Raw genomic sequence first — 20,901 nt, 5'->3', positions numbered from 1 at the left:
AGGGTACCTAGGCATTCTATACTGTCAAACACCAGCAATCATTCCTCACCAACGATTACACATCGCAATTGTTCAAAACAATATCCTCCGATTCCAACATTGCAAATAAGTTTTCTTCGGCCAGGACCAAGACGACAATCATTGTTACTGGAGTTGTTGCTCCATACGCTCAAAAATGATTTGTCTAAACTTGGTGTGCAGCCTTTTTCCATCTTGGTCGACACCTCGTCTAAACGAGGTGACGAAATTCGGTTTATCACCCCAGGGGGGGGGCAACACCTACGGTATTCCTATATGATATAGGAATCGCGAGCACTGATTGACTTGATTTATGAATTAGGGATTTGGAAACGTATCACGTAACAATTTGGAACACATACCGTATGCGTAACGTGACAATGGCAACAAAGAAGGTTTGCACTAAACCATATGGATAGAGTAATTTCTTGTGACTTTAATTGCCATTCATACTTTGAAGCATTGCTTTTATTTTGAATCTGGATTACGCATGTGAGGTACGTAGGCACCGTAATCATGGCATTAATGAACGGCTTCAAGGTAAACGAATTTCCCGTTGAGTTGATACAGCCTATGGTTTTAGTCATTCAAAAGGCAGGTTTTATGCTTTGAATTCCAAGCAACCTTTCGCGGGCCGCACGTTGCCCAGCTCTGACATTGACTGAGGCCGACCTGCTAGCAATTCGGCACTCTTGTAGTTAAACAAAAATTGCTGGGCGTAACGAAATTAGTACAAGTGCAAACGCAGCATCGGTGCTATCACGCCGGTTACATACAAGATTCCGGGGACAGCCGACTACTAATTATCAGCCCTGCGAAACGTTATCTCCTAAACATAGTACTTCTCTCAATAGTAAAGCGGTTTCGCCGGTTCCTTGATACCTTTGATAGAAATCATTTCTGCATAAAATTCGAAAACCTCTTGTTTTCATTGAAAATATTTCGACGCAGTTCGACAGTAAAATTTCAGATGCGTACAACGACAGTCGCAGTTACGGCACAGTTTCATAGTATCTTTTGATGTCACAAATAAGAAAAGCAACACACGAAGGTCGAAGGTGCGACTGAAAGCTGTCCGTAATGAAATGATCTTGAATTGACCAATATCGGTATCGTATATTAAACTTCAACAAGGTTGTGCCAACGTACACTTACTTACTCAAGTGGTTGTGTCTTAGACTACTTCTATTCCTAATTGAGCAGCTTCTGGGCAAAAGTACAGACCCTTACACTTATGATTTTGCGTAATACGGAAGTCCTTTTAGGACAATAAGTTTATACCACTTTTATGCGTTATATTATCATACGAATCACGTAAAATAGCACCATATCACGGTTACAGAATACATTTCCGAAGGTTTACCATACATTTGTGAAGTCAATATTCGTTTTGAGTCAGTCGCGGAGATACATCTGGCAATTTGATTACCGTACCTGTAAAAAGTACGGGATCCTTCGACCAAATCTACTTTCGAAACTACATACCCCAGCAATTTTCAAAACTTCATTTTCTTCTTCCACTGGAATTAGTTTTGACATATCTTGGAAATCATTTCCAATTGTACTTCCGTTGAGATTCATACCGTGACTTTACGCCTAGGCTACTTAGTACCAACTACCAACCCTACCGAACTTTAGCACCTCTGCTACAAATTCACCTCAGTTACTTGATACAGCGTTGTACTGGCTCGTCAAAAGACAACTGATCATAGCTACAAGAGACAGCGTTGCTATTCCTATTACAAAGCGTTAAATACGCTGGAACGTACTGGTGCGATTGGCGTGTTGCATTTGTATGGCTGAATTCGCAGACGCATTCATACAGATGAAGCTTATCCCCAGGTACTGATACATCGTAACGCGAATCTCCATCGGAAATGTTAGCTCCATCTGAATTTAGCGTGGAGACAGAATCGGCTAGAGACGAATGAATGTCCTGCGGAATGCATTGCCGCGGTACCAGCGAGGTATTTCGACTTGGTAATTCTGGTGGAATATGTCTGATGGTAACTCTAGGACTGATTTGGGAAGCTTGGCTGTTATACGATGTCATACACTGGTGTTGTGCGTCCGGGACACAGTAGTCGATATTTTCCACGGAGTTTCTTTGAGCGACCGTGACCGTAATGTGATTCGGCCGGATCACCGTGGCTTCGATGCACTGATCCGTTGACTGTAAACCACGGAACCTGAGAAGAGTTGATGTTATCAGTCAGTGACAGGTGATCAGCAATGAAGTGCTTCTACTTTTTCAGAGTACGCAAGTCAGTCTCGCCTACTCGCACTACTTACTCAAATAGCGATGATATTAGACTATTTCCGTTTCTACTTGACACGGTCCAGTTTTGTAGGTAGACTAGGTCTATCATATTCGCTACGTTTACTTATACTTGAGTAATTATGTGTAATATTACTTGACCGATCTACTTTATGACACTACCTACTTGGCTACATCTAACATCAACATTTTCTACTTTTACTTGAAGTAGTTTGGACACGTCGTAGATATAGCTACTCCTATACTTGTACTGAGTAGGAATTCACGAGGTTACTTCTACTTCTACCTGAGCACAACGATGTCTACTTTGACCAACTCTTGTTTTATAATATGAATGGCTGTTCGACATAAAAACTGAAAAACAACACTTTTGAATAAGTCTCTACACCCTCAAGAATAACCCTAAACCTAACTCTAACTTTATAACGCATGCTCGAGTGACGTATGCTCCAGCGAATAAACCATTGCTATTCTTGACATTTGAGCATGTGATCTTGTAGCAGCAATACTAACGCTAATCACAAGTGTAAACCGTATTGTCAAGTGATGTATTTTCTACTTATGGATAATGACTTTCACTCGAAATTAGAACATGTGACTTCGTAACTCCAAAACTAACCCAAAATCCTAAACCAAACCCACATTTAACACATATGCCTAATTGGATACTATTGACGATCCGACATTTGAACATGTAGAATTTTATAACCTAAATGTAACCCTATACCATATGTCCTCGTGTCCATATGTTGCCGTAAAAATTTGAGAATCAGCACTTTTCCTGTCCATGAAATAACTTTTGTGGTTTTTAAAAAGTGCAATTCTTTCTGGATCCCAAAATATGGTCACCCTATAACCGTAACTCAACCACGATATGCTCAATTGAACAATTATGTTTGCTCGACATTTTACTAGTTGACGTTATAACTCCAAAACCAACCTTAAACCTAACCCACTAGCTCAGGTGTCCCAAACTAAAGTGTCCATGCCGTTGTATCACATGCTTACATGTTCACTAAATCCTAGGATCAATTGAGTTCAGTGAGCCACGCAGTACCTACCTGTAATGTGATGGTAGTCGGCAATTTTCCTTGCTCATCTTGCAAAGCAGAGCGATCAAAACGATCAACACCACTAGCAATGCAACGAAGGCGTACGTCAAACCTATAACGTAAAAGGATTATCAATAAGTCTATGTCGAAGGTAAATCGTAGTCGAAGGTAAATAAGTAGTGCGAATGGTAAAAACTACTGCAGTATACTCCGAATGAATAGAAGTAGGTACCGGTACTCGAATATTGACTACCAGTCCATCATTGATTTTGCAGTCGGATAACCGACCACTACGTACTCGCCATTTCAAATGCAGCAGAATGAGCAGCATTTATTATCATAATTGTACCTGGCATTGTTTTCTTCTCGTTATGTCTAGATCCGGCACTGTCGGCTGGCGTACTGTCGGCTGGATCACTGTCGGCTAGCGTATGATTGCTTATCGTGGGATCTGTAAAATGTGCAACATAGTGCCGAATGGTCTTCAACAATACTTTTGATATATGCCGGTGGTTCTCAACCGGGGGTCCGCGAAGCATTTTCAGGGGGTCCACAGCCGCTCCAAATTTATAAAATAGTTGATAACCTAATTTGTATTTTTTTAAATTAGAAAAATCACGAGGCAGTTTCGCTTCGTTACTAGTAGAACTCACATAAACAGAATGTCCGTTTGAGATGAAATAACCTGCTGTACAGACTCCTTTTAGTTGCTACATTGCCAATAGTAGGGTTACCATATTTTTGAAATTTGAAGAGGACACTTTTTCAGAATTTTCAGACTTGCAAAAAGCGGAGAAGAATTCTCAAAAAACAGTAAATTTCTCCCACTTTGTGGTCGGTTGACTAAAAAAAGAAACAAATTTCCCGCTCAGCGCCCAAAATACCGTTTTTTACTCCACATTGTCAGGTGGTGGACTAAAAAAAGGTTAACTTTCCACCCAGCTACGGCATATCAGTCGCATTTTGCTATAAATATGACCTACATTCTCAAAAAAAGAGGACAAAATCTCAAAAAAGAGGACAAAAGGCCGTCCTCCGAGGACACTTTAACCAAAGTCAAAAAAGAGGATAAATCCTCTTAAATGAGGACGTATGGTAACCCTAGCCAATAGCCAACTGATACGAATATTTTGCCGTATAAAGATGTTTTATTGGGATTGTGTAAAAAATAAACAGTTGGATTAGTAAGGTCAATTGAGGTGACTTTGAAATGTTTACAAAAATCCATTTTCTCCAGTGATAGATATAACCATTGTTCCATAATAACTTCAAGATGAGCTGCTAGATCAGGGGTGGGCAATTATTTTCTTCAGCGGGCCAAATGAGAAGTAGAAAATACGTTGGCGGGCCAAGTGAAAAATTTTAGCTATATTCTCCAGCGTCATATAACTTCATTTCTAAATGACATTGTTGATAAATGCTGCTCAAAGAATGTGTTGATATTAAGTAACGAGAAAGTGACTGTTAATTTAAAAAATGTCTATTTGTCGCCATGATTCGAAACAATGTTGAACATGATACATTTTTAACTCTCTTTAAATCCACGTTCTTCTATTAACACTCTAAAGCAGTGGTTTTCAAACTTTTTTAGGCACGCCTCCATTTATGATAGGAACAATTTCGCGTCCCCCTTATCATGATATCACAAAATATTAAAAAGTGAAAACTAGAATGCTAAGAATCCCAGCGGATAGTTTGATGGCATGGAAGATCATGTCTGTTGATGAAAGAATTCTGAAATATCAAAGTTGGAGCTAGACACGGAGCAATAACTATAAGCTGCGTATGTATCGCGCAGGGCGAGAAATTTTTTTTAATAAACTTCGGCTTCGTACCACCCTTCTGATGCTTTCACGCCCCTTATTTCGAGAACCACTACACTGAAATGTATATGCAATACTACAAAGCTTATTTTCGTGGTCGCTGCCTTCCGAGCAGTGTGCAGCTTTAATAGCCGTTATGTTGAGCGAAGCTTGCATTTTTCTGAACTTCGCCCTCCCTTGACCGAGTGTTTCGTGTTTTTGTCACAAGACCGACTTTAATTAAAATCTTTAGTCTCGGCGACATGCTCGGCAAAAACTTAAAAGACGGGTACACCCCTACTCCAGTATACAAATATTTAGTGCTCCAAATTCTAAACCAGGGGTGTACAACCTTTTCGGCCAAAGGGCCACATGCAATTGACGAAATGCTGCGCGGGCTACCAGTCGCGCAAAGCGCGAAGATTTTTGTAGGTTCATAGGTCAATAATGTTGTTGCTCGAGTATATTGCGGGTCTGCTGTATATCGCTGGGCTCAGTTTACAAGGAAAGGACTATTCGGCGCCTGGGAATATCGATATCGACAGCTTCGGCTAACATGCGTCAATCATTTTGCGCCTAGGTTTCATCGTCGACGGTCTTTCTGCGAGCGCGAACACACAGTCGCATGTTGGATGACACTTTGTCTCGTAATTGCGAATATAGTTAGACTCAATCTGGTATAATAGGCGTTCTTTCATTTTCAGAAAGGGGCAACAATATTAAAAACAAGAAATCGAGTGACAGCATATTGCGCGAAGCGCGAAGAAAATTTTCACTTTGGATAAAACTATCGCAAATTATTCTGCTTTATTGTAATGAACGAAGATCCGCCAGAATGTGACTGGCTCATAGATTTGCCAATGCGTCAGAACTGATATTTTAGTCATCGCATCTCAAGTATTGCGGCCAGAGTAATCAAATTTTTATTTGGCCTTCCAAGTGCACAATCTGTGCAATCCATTTTTGATAATATTACTAATTTCGGAAATTACCTCGCGGGCCACATATGGCCCGCAGGTTACAGGTTGGCCGGCCATGTTCTAAACCTAAACCTCTTCTGAATTTCAGTTTTTGGCTTTCTTTTTTTTGGCATGCACGTTAATCCTTTATGGGTGATAGATATGATGAGTCATATAGTAATTGTAAGCACTGATTGACTTGTTTTACGAATTAGGGATTTGGAAACGTATCACGTACCAATTTGAAACATACCGTATAATGCGTAATGTGACAATGGCAACAAGGAAGGTTCGAACTAAACTATATGAAAAGAGCGATTTCGTGTGACTACTCATACTTTGCCGCATTGCCTTTATTTTGAATCTTGATTATACATGCGAGGTAAGTAGGCAGCGTAATCGTGACATATTAATGAACAGGATTCAAAGTAAACGAATTTCCTGTTAATTTGATACAGCCTACGGTTTTAGTCATTCAAAAAGCAAGCTTTATGTTTTGAATTCCAAGCAACCTTTCACGGGCCGCACTTTGCCCAGGTCTGTGCTAGATTAAAAGGCTTGACATCATATGCTCAATAAAAAATTGTTCGTCCATTTTGGTGCCATATTTGTTGCGATCATACCCAAATGTGTCGTCGGAAGCTGTACGCGTTGTTATTACATTCGCCACCATCTATATTTGTGGAAATGGATTCTCGGTACTTGTTCCTATCAAATCGAAGGCGAGGATTTTCAATTTCAAGAAATGCAGTTGCAGAATTCGCTTTGAAATAATAAAAGTCAACCCAATTTCTACATGAATAGTATGATGTTTTTGCAGGTAAAGTCATTTTGTTCCTGTTTATTACCAGCCTACAGTTATCATTTGCACAAGACAGATGACGATTGTACGATAATTGAGGTAAATTTGAACTAAAACTGGGGTATTGGTCCGCGGGGGTCCAAAAGGGGTCTGCGAAGACAAAAAGGTGGAGAACCACTGGTATATGTGGTAGTGATAGTGCGACTCCCTGAAAGCTCCTGGTTGAGGTGGTAAAATTAGTCATTGTTGGTACTGAATGAGAATTGGCACGCAAACAAAGATTGTTACTTTAAACCAATGCTCAGCTCATGCAATTGTTTGTCTGTGGCCGCACATTTTTGTCACATTATGTTACCATTTGAAATAGTAGCGGTGTCATTCTTTCGGGGAGACAAATCGTACGAAGATACGCGCACTGAAGTGCTCTTGGCATAATATTCGCACTCGTAGACACGAGAGTCGACCGCTGGGTCGAAGTTAATGATTTGCAGCCGCCCGTCGATGTTGATTTTGTACTTGGTCGCCGAATCTGCTGGAAATAATTTCCGTCTTTATTCAAGCATAGAAGTTTAGATGGTCAGTAACTGAAGTTGGTTTTGCCTGCTTGCCCTACATACTACCACGCTACTTCATAGACTACTTTCATTTCTACTTGGATCAGTTTTTAAGGCGAAACTGCTAACGTTTTGCAGTTAAGATTTTAAAAGCAGAAATTAGTTTTTTGATACGGTTGCATCATTCTTGCGAGTGAAATTCTCCTAAGAACTGCGTGACATATCCTATGTCTGACAGTAAATGAATATATATGTTGGTTTATTCTATCTATTGGTAATGTAATTCCATTATTTACACTATTTGCTCAAGTGGTCTTGTTTGTGGACTACTTCTATTCCTTCTTGAACAGTTTTTATGCGAACTACTTCTATTTTGAAAAGTAGAAAGTGCATGGTTATGTTTTAACTTTTTTTGCTTTTGATAGTGAAATTCTCATAAAAACCACGTGAATCAGTCCTCTGTATCACAATAAATGAAGTTATTTTCGATGATTCCCTCTATTTACGATGTAATTCCACATTTTGCGTTGGTTGCAAAGTTACATTTTGCAATTCTGATAAACTGCGAATATTACGAACCCCCGTCAACTAAATCCCCTTTTTGAAAGTACCTAATCCAGTATTTTTTAGACCTTTCATTTTCTATTTCCATATCTGGTGACTTTGTGATGAATTACAAGTCGTTTTGGAGTATTGCTACGATATTGATTTTACTATTTGATTGAACTCAACAACTAGTTTCACCAGCAGCTTGCATAAAACTCAAGGTGCTGTCATCAAATTGATCATTTCTATCTTCACACCATAGTCGCAATTACGGAAAATTATCATCGCCTAAGATAAGAAACAACTATGTCTTTTCCGACAGATTTCAGTCACGGGCGTAGGACCGTAGGCAGTTCAATGCAATAACTTTCAACTAATTATTCAGCAGCAAACCTGTAATACGTATTTTCAAAGACGACTCATATCTCCACCACAACGCAGTCACCGCGGGGTTTCTGACAACATGACCCAAAATTACAGACGCGTTGTCGGACACTGTAAATGCATATTGCCAAATTAAAGCCAAATGTATGCAAGTACAAATATCAGTGGTGACCTGTTTTGATAGTTGCATTTCCCTTGTACGCATAGTCACATTTAGTTGACGCATTACCGTAATACACGTCCTGTTTGATAGTTGTGCTGTTGCGATTTCGAACGGAGACGCATTGCTGGAATATTATATAATGAAAAATTAGAAAACAAAGATAAATCTAGATATCAATTGATCACGGAAATGATTCTTCGTTCTGTATCGCATTCACATATGATCGGAGGTGGTAAAAGTAGCCATCGTTTGTAATCAAGTAGAAGTCGAAGCAGCGATTTCCAAGTACGTAAACAAGTATAAGTATTCAAGACTTATTTTTGCCTAACACAATGTATATTGCCAAGAAGAAATGGGGGTAGTATAACATCATAACGACTTAATTCAGTCGGGAAAGTGGGATAACCGAAGTTAATATCCAACCTAGATGCAACTGATATGTTTTTACAATATGAAAATGTAACATAAATAAGGCAATGTGGCGACGTAACAAAAGAAGGCGATGATATCAGCAAACGAAAAACTTAGAAATCATCGGCATTACATCACATTTAAAGTGGCATTATGCTATTATCGATAATGCGACAAAATTATATTGATTTTGAAATGAAAAGACTATGATTTTCATTGGCATTTCATGATGCACATAAAAATAGTCCGCGGGCCATCAAGAAGGGGTTTTCGATTTCAGGTGGTACTTTGCTATTAATATCGATAGTGAGACAAGATTTTATTGATTTATAAATATATACACTATGATTTCATTCGCGTAAGCGGTGTCTCATAAAAGCTTAGAAGCGGGCCGCTCTACGAGCAGGCAGCTACGGAATAAAATCGAAGATACTTGTCCTGGTGTGAATGACCATGGTAGTCGACAAACGCCATGATCCCCACAAAAAGAAAAGACAACACGATTTTCATGGACATATCATGGACAGCATACAAATAGCGTGCGGACCACTGAGGGGATTCAATTTAAATTGCTATTACGGTATTATCGGTAATGCCAAAAGGTTTTAATGATTTATTTAGTAATAACACGGCCATGATTTCAATCGGCATGGACGACATAAAACTAATTGGCGGTCTCCCAAGGAGTATACAGACCCCAGCTAATGAATAGCTGCTATAAACGGTAATGGATCAATTCTATACAAAGCCCACCTTAATCGTAGTGTCCCAACCGCACCCAGGGTCCCGCGACAGCACGCACATCGAGCACGGGTCGCAAAAATCGCAGGATTTCGTATACGACGAACAGTCCGCGGTGGATAACTGATGGACTGCGTTTTTGGTACCAACGTATAACGATTGGTTTTCTTCCGATAGCACCATGGACAGGATCGGATCCGCGGACGGGCGGTAAAGAGCCAGCTCTATAGTTTCTACTACGTCATTCTGAAATAAAAACCTACGGTGTAAAATGTCATGTAGTGCAGTTGTTACTTGTTACCCATGGGTATGCCAAAGATGCGTAACAGAGACTGTCAACAGGTAAACATTAACCTGAATATTCTCGTTTAGTTTAAAAAATAAAGAAGCAGAAACATCAACTTTCCAAGTTATCGCAAATTCACTAATAATATTTATTAATCCAATTAGGAAAAACTATTTTCTCCTGGCTTTAACCCACGTGCTCAAGTGCCGCATGCTCACTGGTCCATTGACCATGCGTGTGATGTTAAAATGACATTGTATAAAAACACGTGATATAAATTGTAATTATGACGTTTGTGCATATTAGGCATATAGCCCTCATCTCAGTGGAGGCGTTTTTGGACAGCATAATAAAACAACGATTCATACTTTTCCTATTGAAAGCAATTTTAGAATCTCGCCATTGTCCTTGCCAACATATAGTACATCGTGTACAGCGCCTGTTACATCGGCAACCTGTTGAACGGCAATCTGAAAATATCAACAACGACATTTAGAACCCTCGAACCGAATCGTGTCAATGCGCCTACCTTTCTGAATTTTTCACCTTGCTTCACCAACAGAGGTCCTTTCGACCACGGAATTTCAGTCGAATCACTAGACGGGAACGCAGGAGTGACTTGGTCGTACATCAACGGATTGTAGGCCATGAAATTGAGAAAGTCATTCGGAAAGTGTTTGCTGGTAGACTTGGCGATATCTTTAGCGTCCATTCCGCGGTGTGCGCACATACCAGGATAATACGGGCTTGGCTGAAACGTGCATTCATATAATCATAAAAAGGCTACACAAATCACAGAGGTGGTCAAACTAAGAAATAGGAACGATTACGTGTACGCCTTCGGAGAAAACGCAAGTCGATTTGCCCATATATGCACCTTTTTAGCGAGTAATTATGTTTCTAGGATATTTCCATCTCTATGCAGTAGGGCTGTTCAAAAATAACTTTTTTTCCCGGATTTCAGCCATTCACTGATTAAATTGTCAGGTTATTCTAAAAAACGCTGCACACCAAATTTGGTTCAATTGTGATAAGTATAGGACTCCGCAGATCAAATTAAAATTTTTAATTTAGTATGGAAAATTAAAAAAAAAATTCAAATTTTTCTGCCAACCCCATGAAATTGTTGAGCTGTCTTCAAAGACGTTGCAAAACAAATTTGACTCGATTCCGACCAGTAGAAGAGGAGTTATGTGAGTTTTTCGATGATAATCCTCTGATTATACTTGATCGGTGGATAATCCGCGATTTATCAACGAAAAACTCGGATTCGAGTCAAATTTGTTTTGCAACGTCTTTGAAGACAGCTCAACAATTTCATGGGGTTGGCAGAAAAATTTGAATTTTTTTTTCAATTTTCTATACTAAATTAAAAATTTTAATTGGATCTGCGAAGTGAACCAAATTTGGTGTGCAGCGTTTTTTTAGGGTAAACTGACAATTTAATCAGTGAATGGCTGGAATCTGAAAAAAAAAGTTATTTTTGAACAGCCCTGTCATTATTGAACTGTGGCTCTTGTAGAGTAGAATGTAGTTTTGGGATCGGCTTGTATCCTTTTGGGAGTGAATGTATCACATCAACTGGCGACAAAGCTAGCGTTGGGACCCCGGCAAATCCCGATCCCGGGATCCCGGGATTTGAAGCAATCCCGATCCCGGGATTAATCGCAATGAAATCCCGGGATTTGTAACAGCATCTACCAAGGCTTACGTAGCGTCATGTCTCTAATTTTGGCAATAAAGCAGAGTTACAAACTCGGCTGATTGTCTAAAACAGTGGTTCTTAACCTTTTTTCCTCCAGCGCCCCCTTTCAAAAATTATCGTGCTCCAGCGACCCCCCCCCCCTCAACTTCATAATGTAAGGAATGTAATAAAGACAATGAGTAAGAGGGAGGGCCGTAACAGCACTTCGTTAACCCCCTAAAAACGATTGCCTTGCGCACCCATAGCGTGGTAAACCGGACTTCTGAGGGCTTCGCCCCCACGAACCCCCTATCGTGATTTCGATGGTCAGCAAAGTTTGTGTGGCCTGGTCGCCCTAGGTATCAAAATTTTCTATAATGCATGAATGAATAGGTGGTAACTACATATATAAGTCGCGATAAACTGAGTGAGCTGTTGTATAGGAAGATAAAGGGCACTTAAATAATAATTAAACATATTCGGGCGTGCCCGCAGGTACAATTATTCGTTACCAGGGCCGTAACAGCACTTCGTCAGCCCCCCCTCCCCAAACAAAAAACGTTGGTCCTGGGCCCCCATCGGGTGATAAACCAAGCTTCCGGGGGACTTCACTCCCAGACCCCCATTAGGCTGTCCTCTATTTGCTGAAAGCATGTTAGGTATCTACATTGGGTGTCCATTTACTGAGACAGCTATTCTCGCCTAGTCGCGCGAAGCGTGAAAAATTTCACTAATTAATGGTTGAATTGGTCAATATCATCGGGAATTGCATGTAAATTGAGATTAATTTTTATCCTCTCTCTGCTCACGTAAACACATTTACCGGTAGAGCTGAGTGAGGTGCAATGTTCCCTCTAAGCTGCGCACGTGCGCAGTGCTGACACGGTCTCTGCGCACAGAAAATCTACGTTGCGCACAACAAATCCGAAGTTATTACCTTTTTTTAGTCAATACGCACTGTTGTCCAGGGGTCAGCGCAGTGAGTTGTTGAGTGTGCGCAGACGCATCAAAACTTAAAGCGAACATTGTGAGGTTTCTTGGAAACTGTAGGGCCCGTTACTAATAATTAAACATATTCGGGCGGGCGAACCCGTTGGTATGACTTCGTTGCATGATGTTATTTCGTGACCCCTGTCTGCAATATCAAAAGATATAGAATCGCTTAACGGGGATATCGACCAACAGGAATATCCCTGTCGCCCAATCGTACTAAACTAAAAGACGCACACCATTTCAGATTGGTATTTCTTCACTGACATATAATTTTTCCCTGCCAGATGGAATTCGTCTTCTGGGGTTCAGATTGCCGAGACAGGAACATTCGGTGTCAGTCATTTAGGCGCCCATGGACAATTAAACCTATATGTATTTTGAAGGCTATATGTAACGAAGTTTTCGGTGTTAATTTGCTCTGAATACTCATTAAGGATATGTCCTATCACCACATCATCTACTGCGAAGCCATTTTTCTCCAGCGCCCCCATACCGCCCCCTGAGCGTTTCCGCCCCCCTTCAAAATCGTCAGTGCCCCCTGGGGGGCGCTGGGGGCAAGGTTAAGAACCACTGGTCTAAAACAATTCACAATTATATGATAATAAAACCAATTATGGCATAAAATGAACTGCACAAGCATTTCCGTCGTAGTCTAAGGATCGTAGCAGTGGCTTATTCTGCATACGACGCCAAAGTTGACTAAAAAATGGTCAACTTAACGGCGGAAACCGGTTTTTGGAGCACCTATACTCGGGAAAATTACCTTTTTATTTACTCAATTCTTTGGCGATCAAAGTAGTTAGGTGAATGATTTTCCCGTTTATATGTCCTCTTCTTCGGATCCGTAAATATGGGGCGATAGGGGATGGGGGAGAAATGTGTGTCGAGGTTGATAAGGGGGCGATAAGACGAAAAAGGTTGGGAACCACCGGTATAGCACAAAGGGACTGGTAACGCATTCAAGGTCTGTACACATGATAGTAATTAAGTCAACCCGCATGACTCAATCGGGCAAGTCAAAAAAATATCATTCCTTTTATAAATCGCATAATCCTCGGTTCGATGAACTTCCTAGCCAGTTAACTGCTGTGGACCGGCGAGCATTTAAATAAATTGCTCTAAAGTGAGCAAATTCGTCGAGCCTTCAAGACTGACGGCTATAACTTGCCAAGATGTCACAAACGGGTTCGGGACTTCGTGATCGAGCACAAAAAAAATCCGCAAGTGTGTGGAAGAAGAGCTTATGGCAATGTAACGGAATGATGGACGTTTTTCGATCACGTTGGACAAATCAACTCCTATACAAGAAGCAGGCGGTACATGAATTCAAACGCTCATTATCCGGGTGGCTTTCGATCGCTGCGTTTCATTCGTATTCACGGGAGCATGTTTTTGCGTGAATATTGCAAGGAATAAATGTTGTCTGTGTAGCTTGTATGTCCATTTTGCTACTTTTCCAATCCCGGGAAATCCCGGGATTGAGGAGCGAAAATCCCGGGATATCCCGATCCCGGGATTTGATCCCGAAGTCCCAACCCTAGACAAAGCTTCTGTATATCATGGTAGACTTTGTGAAATTGATTTATTCGTGGCGTCAGTCATTTTGCATTGTCGCGAAAATGCATAGTGAGTTGTCGTGAGTAGCTCCCGGCAGAATTACCACTAAAAGTATGCTTTATTGCGCCGATAGCAGACGATATATGTAAACGTACGACCTTGCTAGCTTCCACGCTCTATTTAACGTCCACTTGCGACTGAATATAGCTTGATTAGTTACAAGAGCTTTCGAAGCGCCGCTCCTTCATCAGGTGTTGAAGCTACCAAGGTCTTAGATTGAAAGTACGAGACGCCAATGGGTGCGGGTTCGAGTCCGACCGAGGTCGACTTCCGAATTCCGATATCTAAGTGTTGGAGGTTTACCTAGGCTCCTCCTCGCCACCTCATCCGCGTCAGCGGTGTCTTACAAAAGCCTAGAGGTGGGCCGTGCTATAAGTCGGCAGTTACGGAAAATACAAAAGAATATCGGCCTGGTGTAAATGACCATAGTAGTCGAGAAACACCATTAATAACAACAAAGCAAACGAGACACCTCGAGCTTAATCTTATCCTCAAAAAAGTACCCATCCCTGTACTTACCTTTCAATTTCTACTTCTAGTTGTAAGTGACTAAATATAGATGACGTTACTTGTATTTCTACTTGAGTAACAATAACAACTCTGACTGCTCCGACAACCTCTGTATTCATACATGATGAGTATCAGCGTCACTTGCTCGCGTTTTGAAAGTACTTACTCGAGTACTCTTCAGATATGTTATTTTATACTTCAAATTGGAGTACCATCGACAGTGCTTGAATGTCGCTAATTCTACTTGTAATTGAATAAAAATCTACGACGTCCACTCTACTCAGGGTTGTAACCTAAGTCACAAGGTACCGAGTCACAGGTCAATCTCACTTTTATAGTTGTGACTCGAATCAAGTCGAGTCTTTTTCAATGCACAAACAATGCACAAGTCAGTGAGAAGTCGAGGTCCGAGTCCGAGTCCAAGACATTATGTTCACTGTTCAGTTTTGAGTTCAATACGGTTCAACCCACTTTTTTCCAACTCTGCTCGAGTGATATATTATTGCTAACTGTTTATGCCATTATTTTCGAAGTATCATGATTAATAGACGAAATAGAGCCTATCAATAATGTGTGACTTTTCTATTCTTCAAAGTTACAATGAAATGTAGGTCGTGACCGTCCTAATCTCGAGTCATATGACTTGGTTCGAGTCATGCACAATGACTCGAGTACATGTCGATTCAATAAGCCTCTGCTACTGGAGTAAAAACTCTGACTGCTTTGAACATCTGGACACCTTCCTAAAAAATTTCGTTGTATTGCAATCTTGTGGTGTGTTGATCAGACGGTAATAATAGTCAATTGATACTGCTACTTATACTAACTGTATACATGGTGAACGTCAGCGTCACTTACGGATATCCAAGATTTTGTGCCTAACGGCCTCGATATCGTATCCCAAAATACGTTCCGGCGGAACGCTAACTGAACATCGGACAGTCGAAATGCGCAGATTGCGTTGGACCTCGATGTCTCGTGCTGTATAAGTCACAAAATTGTTGAGAACACACCAATTCAATCACCGCTTATGGATGTGCGTACCGTTGTCACGAAAGTCCCGTACAACAAGTCGCCGCTACCGCGCACCATATCCGTAATCCGGTTGAACTCTAACGGGTATCTGTCCGTTGTGGAGCAGTGTACCCGTACTTTCAATAGAGACGTCCACGTTTTGTAAAGAACGTCGCGTCCGCCGATATCATTAACACATACCTGAAGTCAAGAAATTTGTAAGCGTTAGCATTGTTAACAATATCAAGGCTATCAAAATAAATAATCCAGTATCAAAGGTGGACAAAGTATAGTCAAGTTTGTAGTGGTGGTGGTGTAGCATTTTCTATTGCACGTCAATGCTACTTCATGTGGAAGAAGAAATGGAAGATCGGAATGTTACGCAAGCAGATAGTTTCAACGATTGGTCGACTAATCACGTACTTCAATTAGGTAATCGAAGGTGCTGGCCACTTCATAAATTGCAGGATGCATCTTCGCGACTAACCCAAAATACCCGATGACACGACAAATAAGCGCAATTTTTGAAAATATATTCAGTTAACGTCACAGGCGCCTGTCGCTAATTTTCCTTGGGTATGCGGGTTCTAGGACGTCACAAAGGGATGACGTCATATTATTACAGAATTTGTAATTAGGGTTAAGTACATGTGTAAATGACGCTTATACCATCTCCTCGTGTTGACGAACTTGCGCGTACGATAGGCTTTCCAACGAGTCCGTAAGCGCTGTTAATTAGCGAGTCCCTCATCCCTCGCGAACAATTAAATACGCACGCTTGTCAACGCGTGTTACATAACCTCAGCAACGATTTGCGCAAGTCAAAATGTCCGAGTTGATATGGAATCTGTTTTATAATGGCACCGATTTCAGGTTGTTGAAACCTTTCTCAAGCCTTGACACACATCTTCTGATGGTTATGTTCAAGTATTAGGGGAAATCAATTACGCATGTACCCTAGGGTTGTTCAAAAAAAACTTTTTTTTCCAAATCCCACTCGCCTACTGACTAAATCGTCAGGTTGTCTAAGAAAACGATGCACACCAAATTTGACTCAATTCCAACCAGTAACGGCCGTGCAATCTTGAATTGAAATTTTTAAATTAATATTAAAAATAAAAAAATAAAAATTCTTAAATTTTTCTGTCAACCCCATGAAATTGTTGAGCTGTCTTCAAAGACGATGCAAAACAAATTTGAGTCAATTCCGACTTGTAGAAGTGGAGTTATTCGAGTTTTTCGTTGATAATTCTAGGATTATCCTTGATCCGGGGATTATCAACGAAAAACTCAAATAGTTCCGCTTCTACTAGTCGGAATTGACTCAAATTTGTTTTGCATCGTCTTTGAAGACAGCTCAACAATTTCATGGGGTTGACAGAAAAATTTGAGAATTTTTATTTTTTTATTTTTAATATTAATTTAAAAATTTCAATTCAAGATTGCACGGCCGTTACTGGTTGGAATTGAGTCAAATTTGGTGTGCATCGTTTCCTTAGACAACCTGACGATTTAGTCAGTAGGCGAGTGGGATTTGGAAAAAAAAGTTTTTTTTGAACAACCCTAATGTACCCACGCACATGTTGGCGGACATTCGACGTCATTCAGTTTCGCGATGTCACTTTTTAATCACAATTGCCAGTCAGCATACTCTTAACGGCATTGTCTACAAGCCATCAAGAGAAAGGAGCCAAACCATGCTAGACCCGCGACGCGATGATATCTTTCGTACCAGGCGTATTGCCGATTTGACTGTACAGGCCAGCGATGATATCGTGCGCACCGGGCCAATGCAGATGCGATTCTTCAAGCCAGCGTAACTAGGCTTGTTGGAGACGCGATAAATCAGGCTAGCGACGATGGCCGAGCGCAGGGCAATGAATGACCTAATTTTCCCGATCATCTCAGCGGGAGATTGCGTCACGTTACATTGTGCGCTTGTGCAGTGCACAGACGAATCTCGCAATTTGGCCACGCGCAACACTGGTAATCCGACTTGTTGAATTTTACCTGAATATTAGCGTCAAAATGGCCTTTTCAATCGGACGGGGTTTCGCGTTTAAACAGGGGGCGGATTATACATGCCAGGTCCGAGACGCGATAGTTAGGCCAGCGATGATATCTTTCGGACCAAGCCAATCGCAAATACTATTGTGTAGGCGAGCGATGATATCGTGCGCACCAAGCCAATGCAGAAGCGATTGTGCAGGCCATTGATTATAGTCATAGTACGGACAGGGCCTAATGCAGATGCGATTCTTCAACCAAGCGGAACTAGGCCTGTTGGAGACACGATAAATCAGGACAGCGATAATTGCCGAGTGCAATTCAATGACCTAATTTCGCAATGATCTCAGCGGGAGATCGCGTCGCGTTACATTGTGTACATACAATTCTCGCTAATTGGCCGCGCGCAACTCATAAGCAGCAGCACCTAATGTTGTGAATGGAAATACATTGCGATTTGTTCTAAATAGCACAATCGACATATATGCCGAATGCCGATACATGCCATACACGGAATTCTAGGTATGCCACAACCTAAAAAATGTATAGGTATGCGCGACATACCTTGCATACCCAGGTTCGACGCCCATGATTAACGTGTTACAGGGGCTTTTGTGACCAGTTGCCATTACAATTACAATTATAAATGTGACGCAAGCATACCCCAAAAGTCCTTCCGACTTTGAATACTTGAAGAGGCAAACAGTAAGTAGTTTTGTCACAAAAAGATTACAGCTTCAGCAAAGTCAATATGTGCAAGATTCACAAAATTAATAACACAGTATCAGAAATGGTCAGCGTTGCCGTTAAAGTAGAAGAAGAAGAATGTCGTAAATTCCTACTCAATTACAAGTAGAAATAGCAATTTCTAATTAAGTAAAAAAGCAAGTATTCTTTGCCTAGCTTTGCCTAAAAACCGAGGGCTGCACTACGTCTAGCAGTGGAAGTAGTCTACAAACCCAATCTTTTGAATAAATATTATATGTAGCTAAAACCCACAGTACCTCGTTACTGGCGACTTGTGGATTTCGAAAACCATGACTAGCACATTGCTAACACTTTAATTTTGCACAATTAATGCGCAATAAAACTATATATCAAGTACCCTATACCTGAGTTATGGTAGGTTTCGGGACCTTTCCAGGGCCCGCTTCAATTGCAGTCTCCTCGGAGACCGCATATATCTTCTCCGTGGCTAACTGCGAGAAAGTGTCATGAGCTCTAAATACCGCCATATATTTCCTGAATTCGCCAGTCATCAGATTGCTGGCATGGACATTGATGCCATCGGGCGTCTGTTTCCATATTATCGGCTGCGAGTCAAGAGATTTTCGCATGGAAATGAAATTGCTGGTTTCATCTTCCGACCGCACGTGTAACGAGGGTACTGTGTCATATTGGTCGTAACTGCACAGCGGCACTTGAAGAAATGATCTGTCTCGGATGTCGAAATTGCTTTTCATGTCCTGGGATAAGAAAAAAAATCGTTCTTCAGTTAATGTTAGGAATGGGACGTGTTCAGATCAGTTGGCGTTGTTACTCAACTAGAATTAGAAGCATCACTGTAATTATCAACTTAAATTCAACAAAATGATGTAGCGATTTACTAGACAAAAAAGGTACTTCAAGGGAAGTACAAAAGGAAAGGTTTGGTAAACGGTAAGTAATCTGGAGTTGGTGGTTCGAAAATTAAAGAAAAATGATTGATCACCCATTTAGGTTTTCCAAAAACACGATGCATGACAAATTTTGCGCCGTTATTGTAGTAAAAAATGTTGGTTATGGAAACATAGTATTGACGACGGGAAATTCGATAAATAATATTGATATCATTTCTTGCCGTAAGTACTATTTCTTCACATCTAAAATTTTATACTCCAATCACTTTTCCACTACTGGTACGAATGAAGCCAAATTTGATATGCAGCGTTTTTTCGGCAACCTAACAATTTTATCAGTTGATCAGTGAAATTCAGTGGCGGCTCGTGACAATATCGGGTGGTGGGGCAAGGGCTGCAAGCGACTTTTCATCAAGATGACGTCACAATGGCGTTTTCCAACGTAAACAAGTAACTTGGTGGCACGGTAACACGAACTTCCCGACAACAGTGATTTTAACGTATGTGCCGCGAGAGGTCTGCTGGTGAGCTGTGACTTGAAGTGTGGTAACTGCGTAAACGGCGTACTGAACAAAGATTCGACAAGGTTCATGTTCGCACTATACCTAACTAATTATCTGCAGAAATGGAAATGACTATAACTCGAGAGATTGCGTAATCCTAACTAGAAAGGTCAACGAGTTCGGACACATACGTAATTGTTATCTCATAGATTGGGCCTGTCATATTGAATACAAAACATCATTCTGAAGAACTACGGATAGCAGCCTCGGAAATTCGGTCCCGGTACAGCATAGGAGATTTTGGCCTTGAGGCGGTGACTGTCACACGACACATACGGCTTACGGTCTATAGTGTCTATATGTCTGCTGCAAAATCGCCTTTGGAAAATATATCACCGAATAAATACGTGGATGAAAGCCGAAAACTTGGTACACTGTTACATGATGAAATCATCGAGAAGTAGCCTCATGACCGTTTTCGGTATGGTACACTGTCAAAATTAATACGAGCAGACCAACACCGAATTTTGCGTAGAATTTACTGAGGAATAGGCTGATCAAGCGATTAGCTGTTAGCCGCCATCAAAAACGAAACAGCTATCGCGCTTGATAGGGGTTGTAATTGTAAGCAAATGGCCTGAAGGCCACAATTTCACGGTGAAATTGACATTGGAGATATAAAATAAAACTAAATATTTGAATGCAAACCGAGGATGTTAGTAAACTGTTTCATGAAATCATCATCTCATCACCTATCTCAGTATGGAACACAGTTAGCGTTTACACAGATACACCGACTTTTGCTTGAAATCCGCAATGCGTTAGGTAGGCTAAGTGTCAGATCAGCTTACATCTATAGTATACTCGACCTTGATAACGAAATTCCTGCCCTAATCATTGAGTGCCAACCTTGAGACTTGGCACAGCGTTCGATACTAAAATCAAGACATACCAAGCA

General features: G+C 40.9%; 1 protein-coding gene across 2 annotated transcripts in view; it reads right to left on the bottom strand.

The window, feature by feature from the left end:
- Positions 1-923: 923 nt before the first annotated feature.
- Positions 924-20,901, bottom strand: part of LOC145448997 (semaphorin-4E-like) — a 31,402-nt gene continuing 11,424 nt past the window's right edge. The window contains exons 4-15 of one of the 2 annotated variants that reach the window (XM_080327454.1): positions 18,934-19,287; positions 15,845-16,015; positions 15,659-15,781; positions 10,526-10,747; positions 10,365-10,466; positions 9,723-9,956; positions 8,568-8,682; positions 8,405-8,506; positions 7,267-7,443; positions 3,698-3,799; positions 3,358-3,460; positions 924-2,207 (exon numbers count right to left, since the gene is read on the bottom strand). In XM_080327454.1, coding sequence (XP_080183580.1) covers positions 1,682-2,207; positions 3,358-3,460; positions 3,698-3,799; positions 7,267-7,443; positions 8,405-8,506; positions 8,568-8,682; positions 9,723-9,956; positions 10,365-10,466; positions 10,526-10,747; positions 15,659-15,781; positions 15,845-16,015; positions 18,934-19,287 — 2,331 coding nt within the window. In that variant the 3' untranslated portion in view covers positions 924-1,681. The remainder of the gene's footprint in view (positions 2,208-3,357; positions 3,461-3,697; positions 3,800-7,266; positions 7,444-8,404; positions 8,507-8,567; positions 8,683-9,722; positions 9,957-10,364; positions 10,467-10,525; positions 10,748-15,658; positions 15,782-15,844; positions 16,016-18,933; positions 19,288-20,901) is intronic. The other variant, XM_080327455.1, reaches the window with a different exon arrangement.

The sequence above is a fragment of the Botryllus schlosseri genome, chromosome 10, assembly GCF_051294905.1.
Source record: "Botryllus schlosseri isolate E-star chromosome 10, Bs_hap1, whole genome shotgun sequence".
Taxonomy (NCBI): Eukaryota; Metazoa; Chordata; class Ascidiacea; order Stolidobranchia; family Styelidae; genus Botryllus; species Botryllus schlosseri.
The sequence above is the reverse complement of the archived record's forward strand: the minus strand, read 5'-3'. Positions and strand labels throughout refer to the sequence as shown.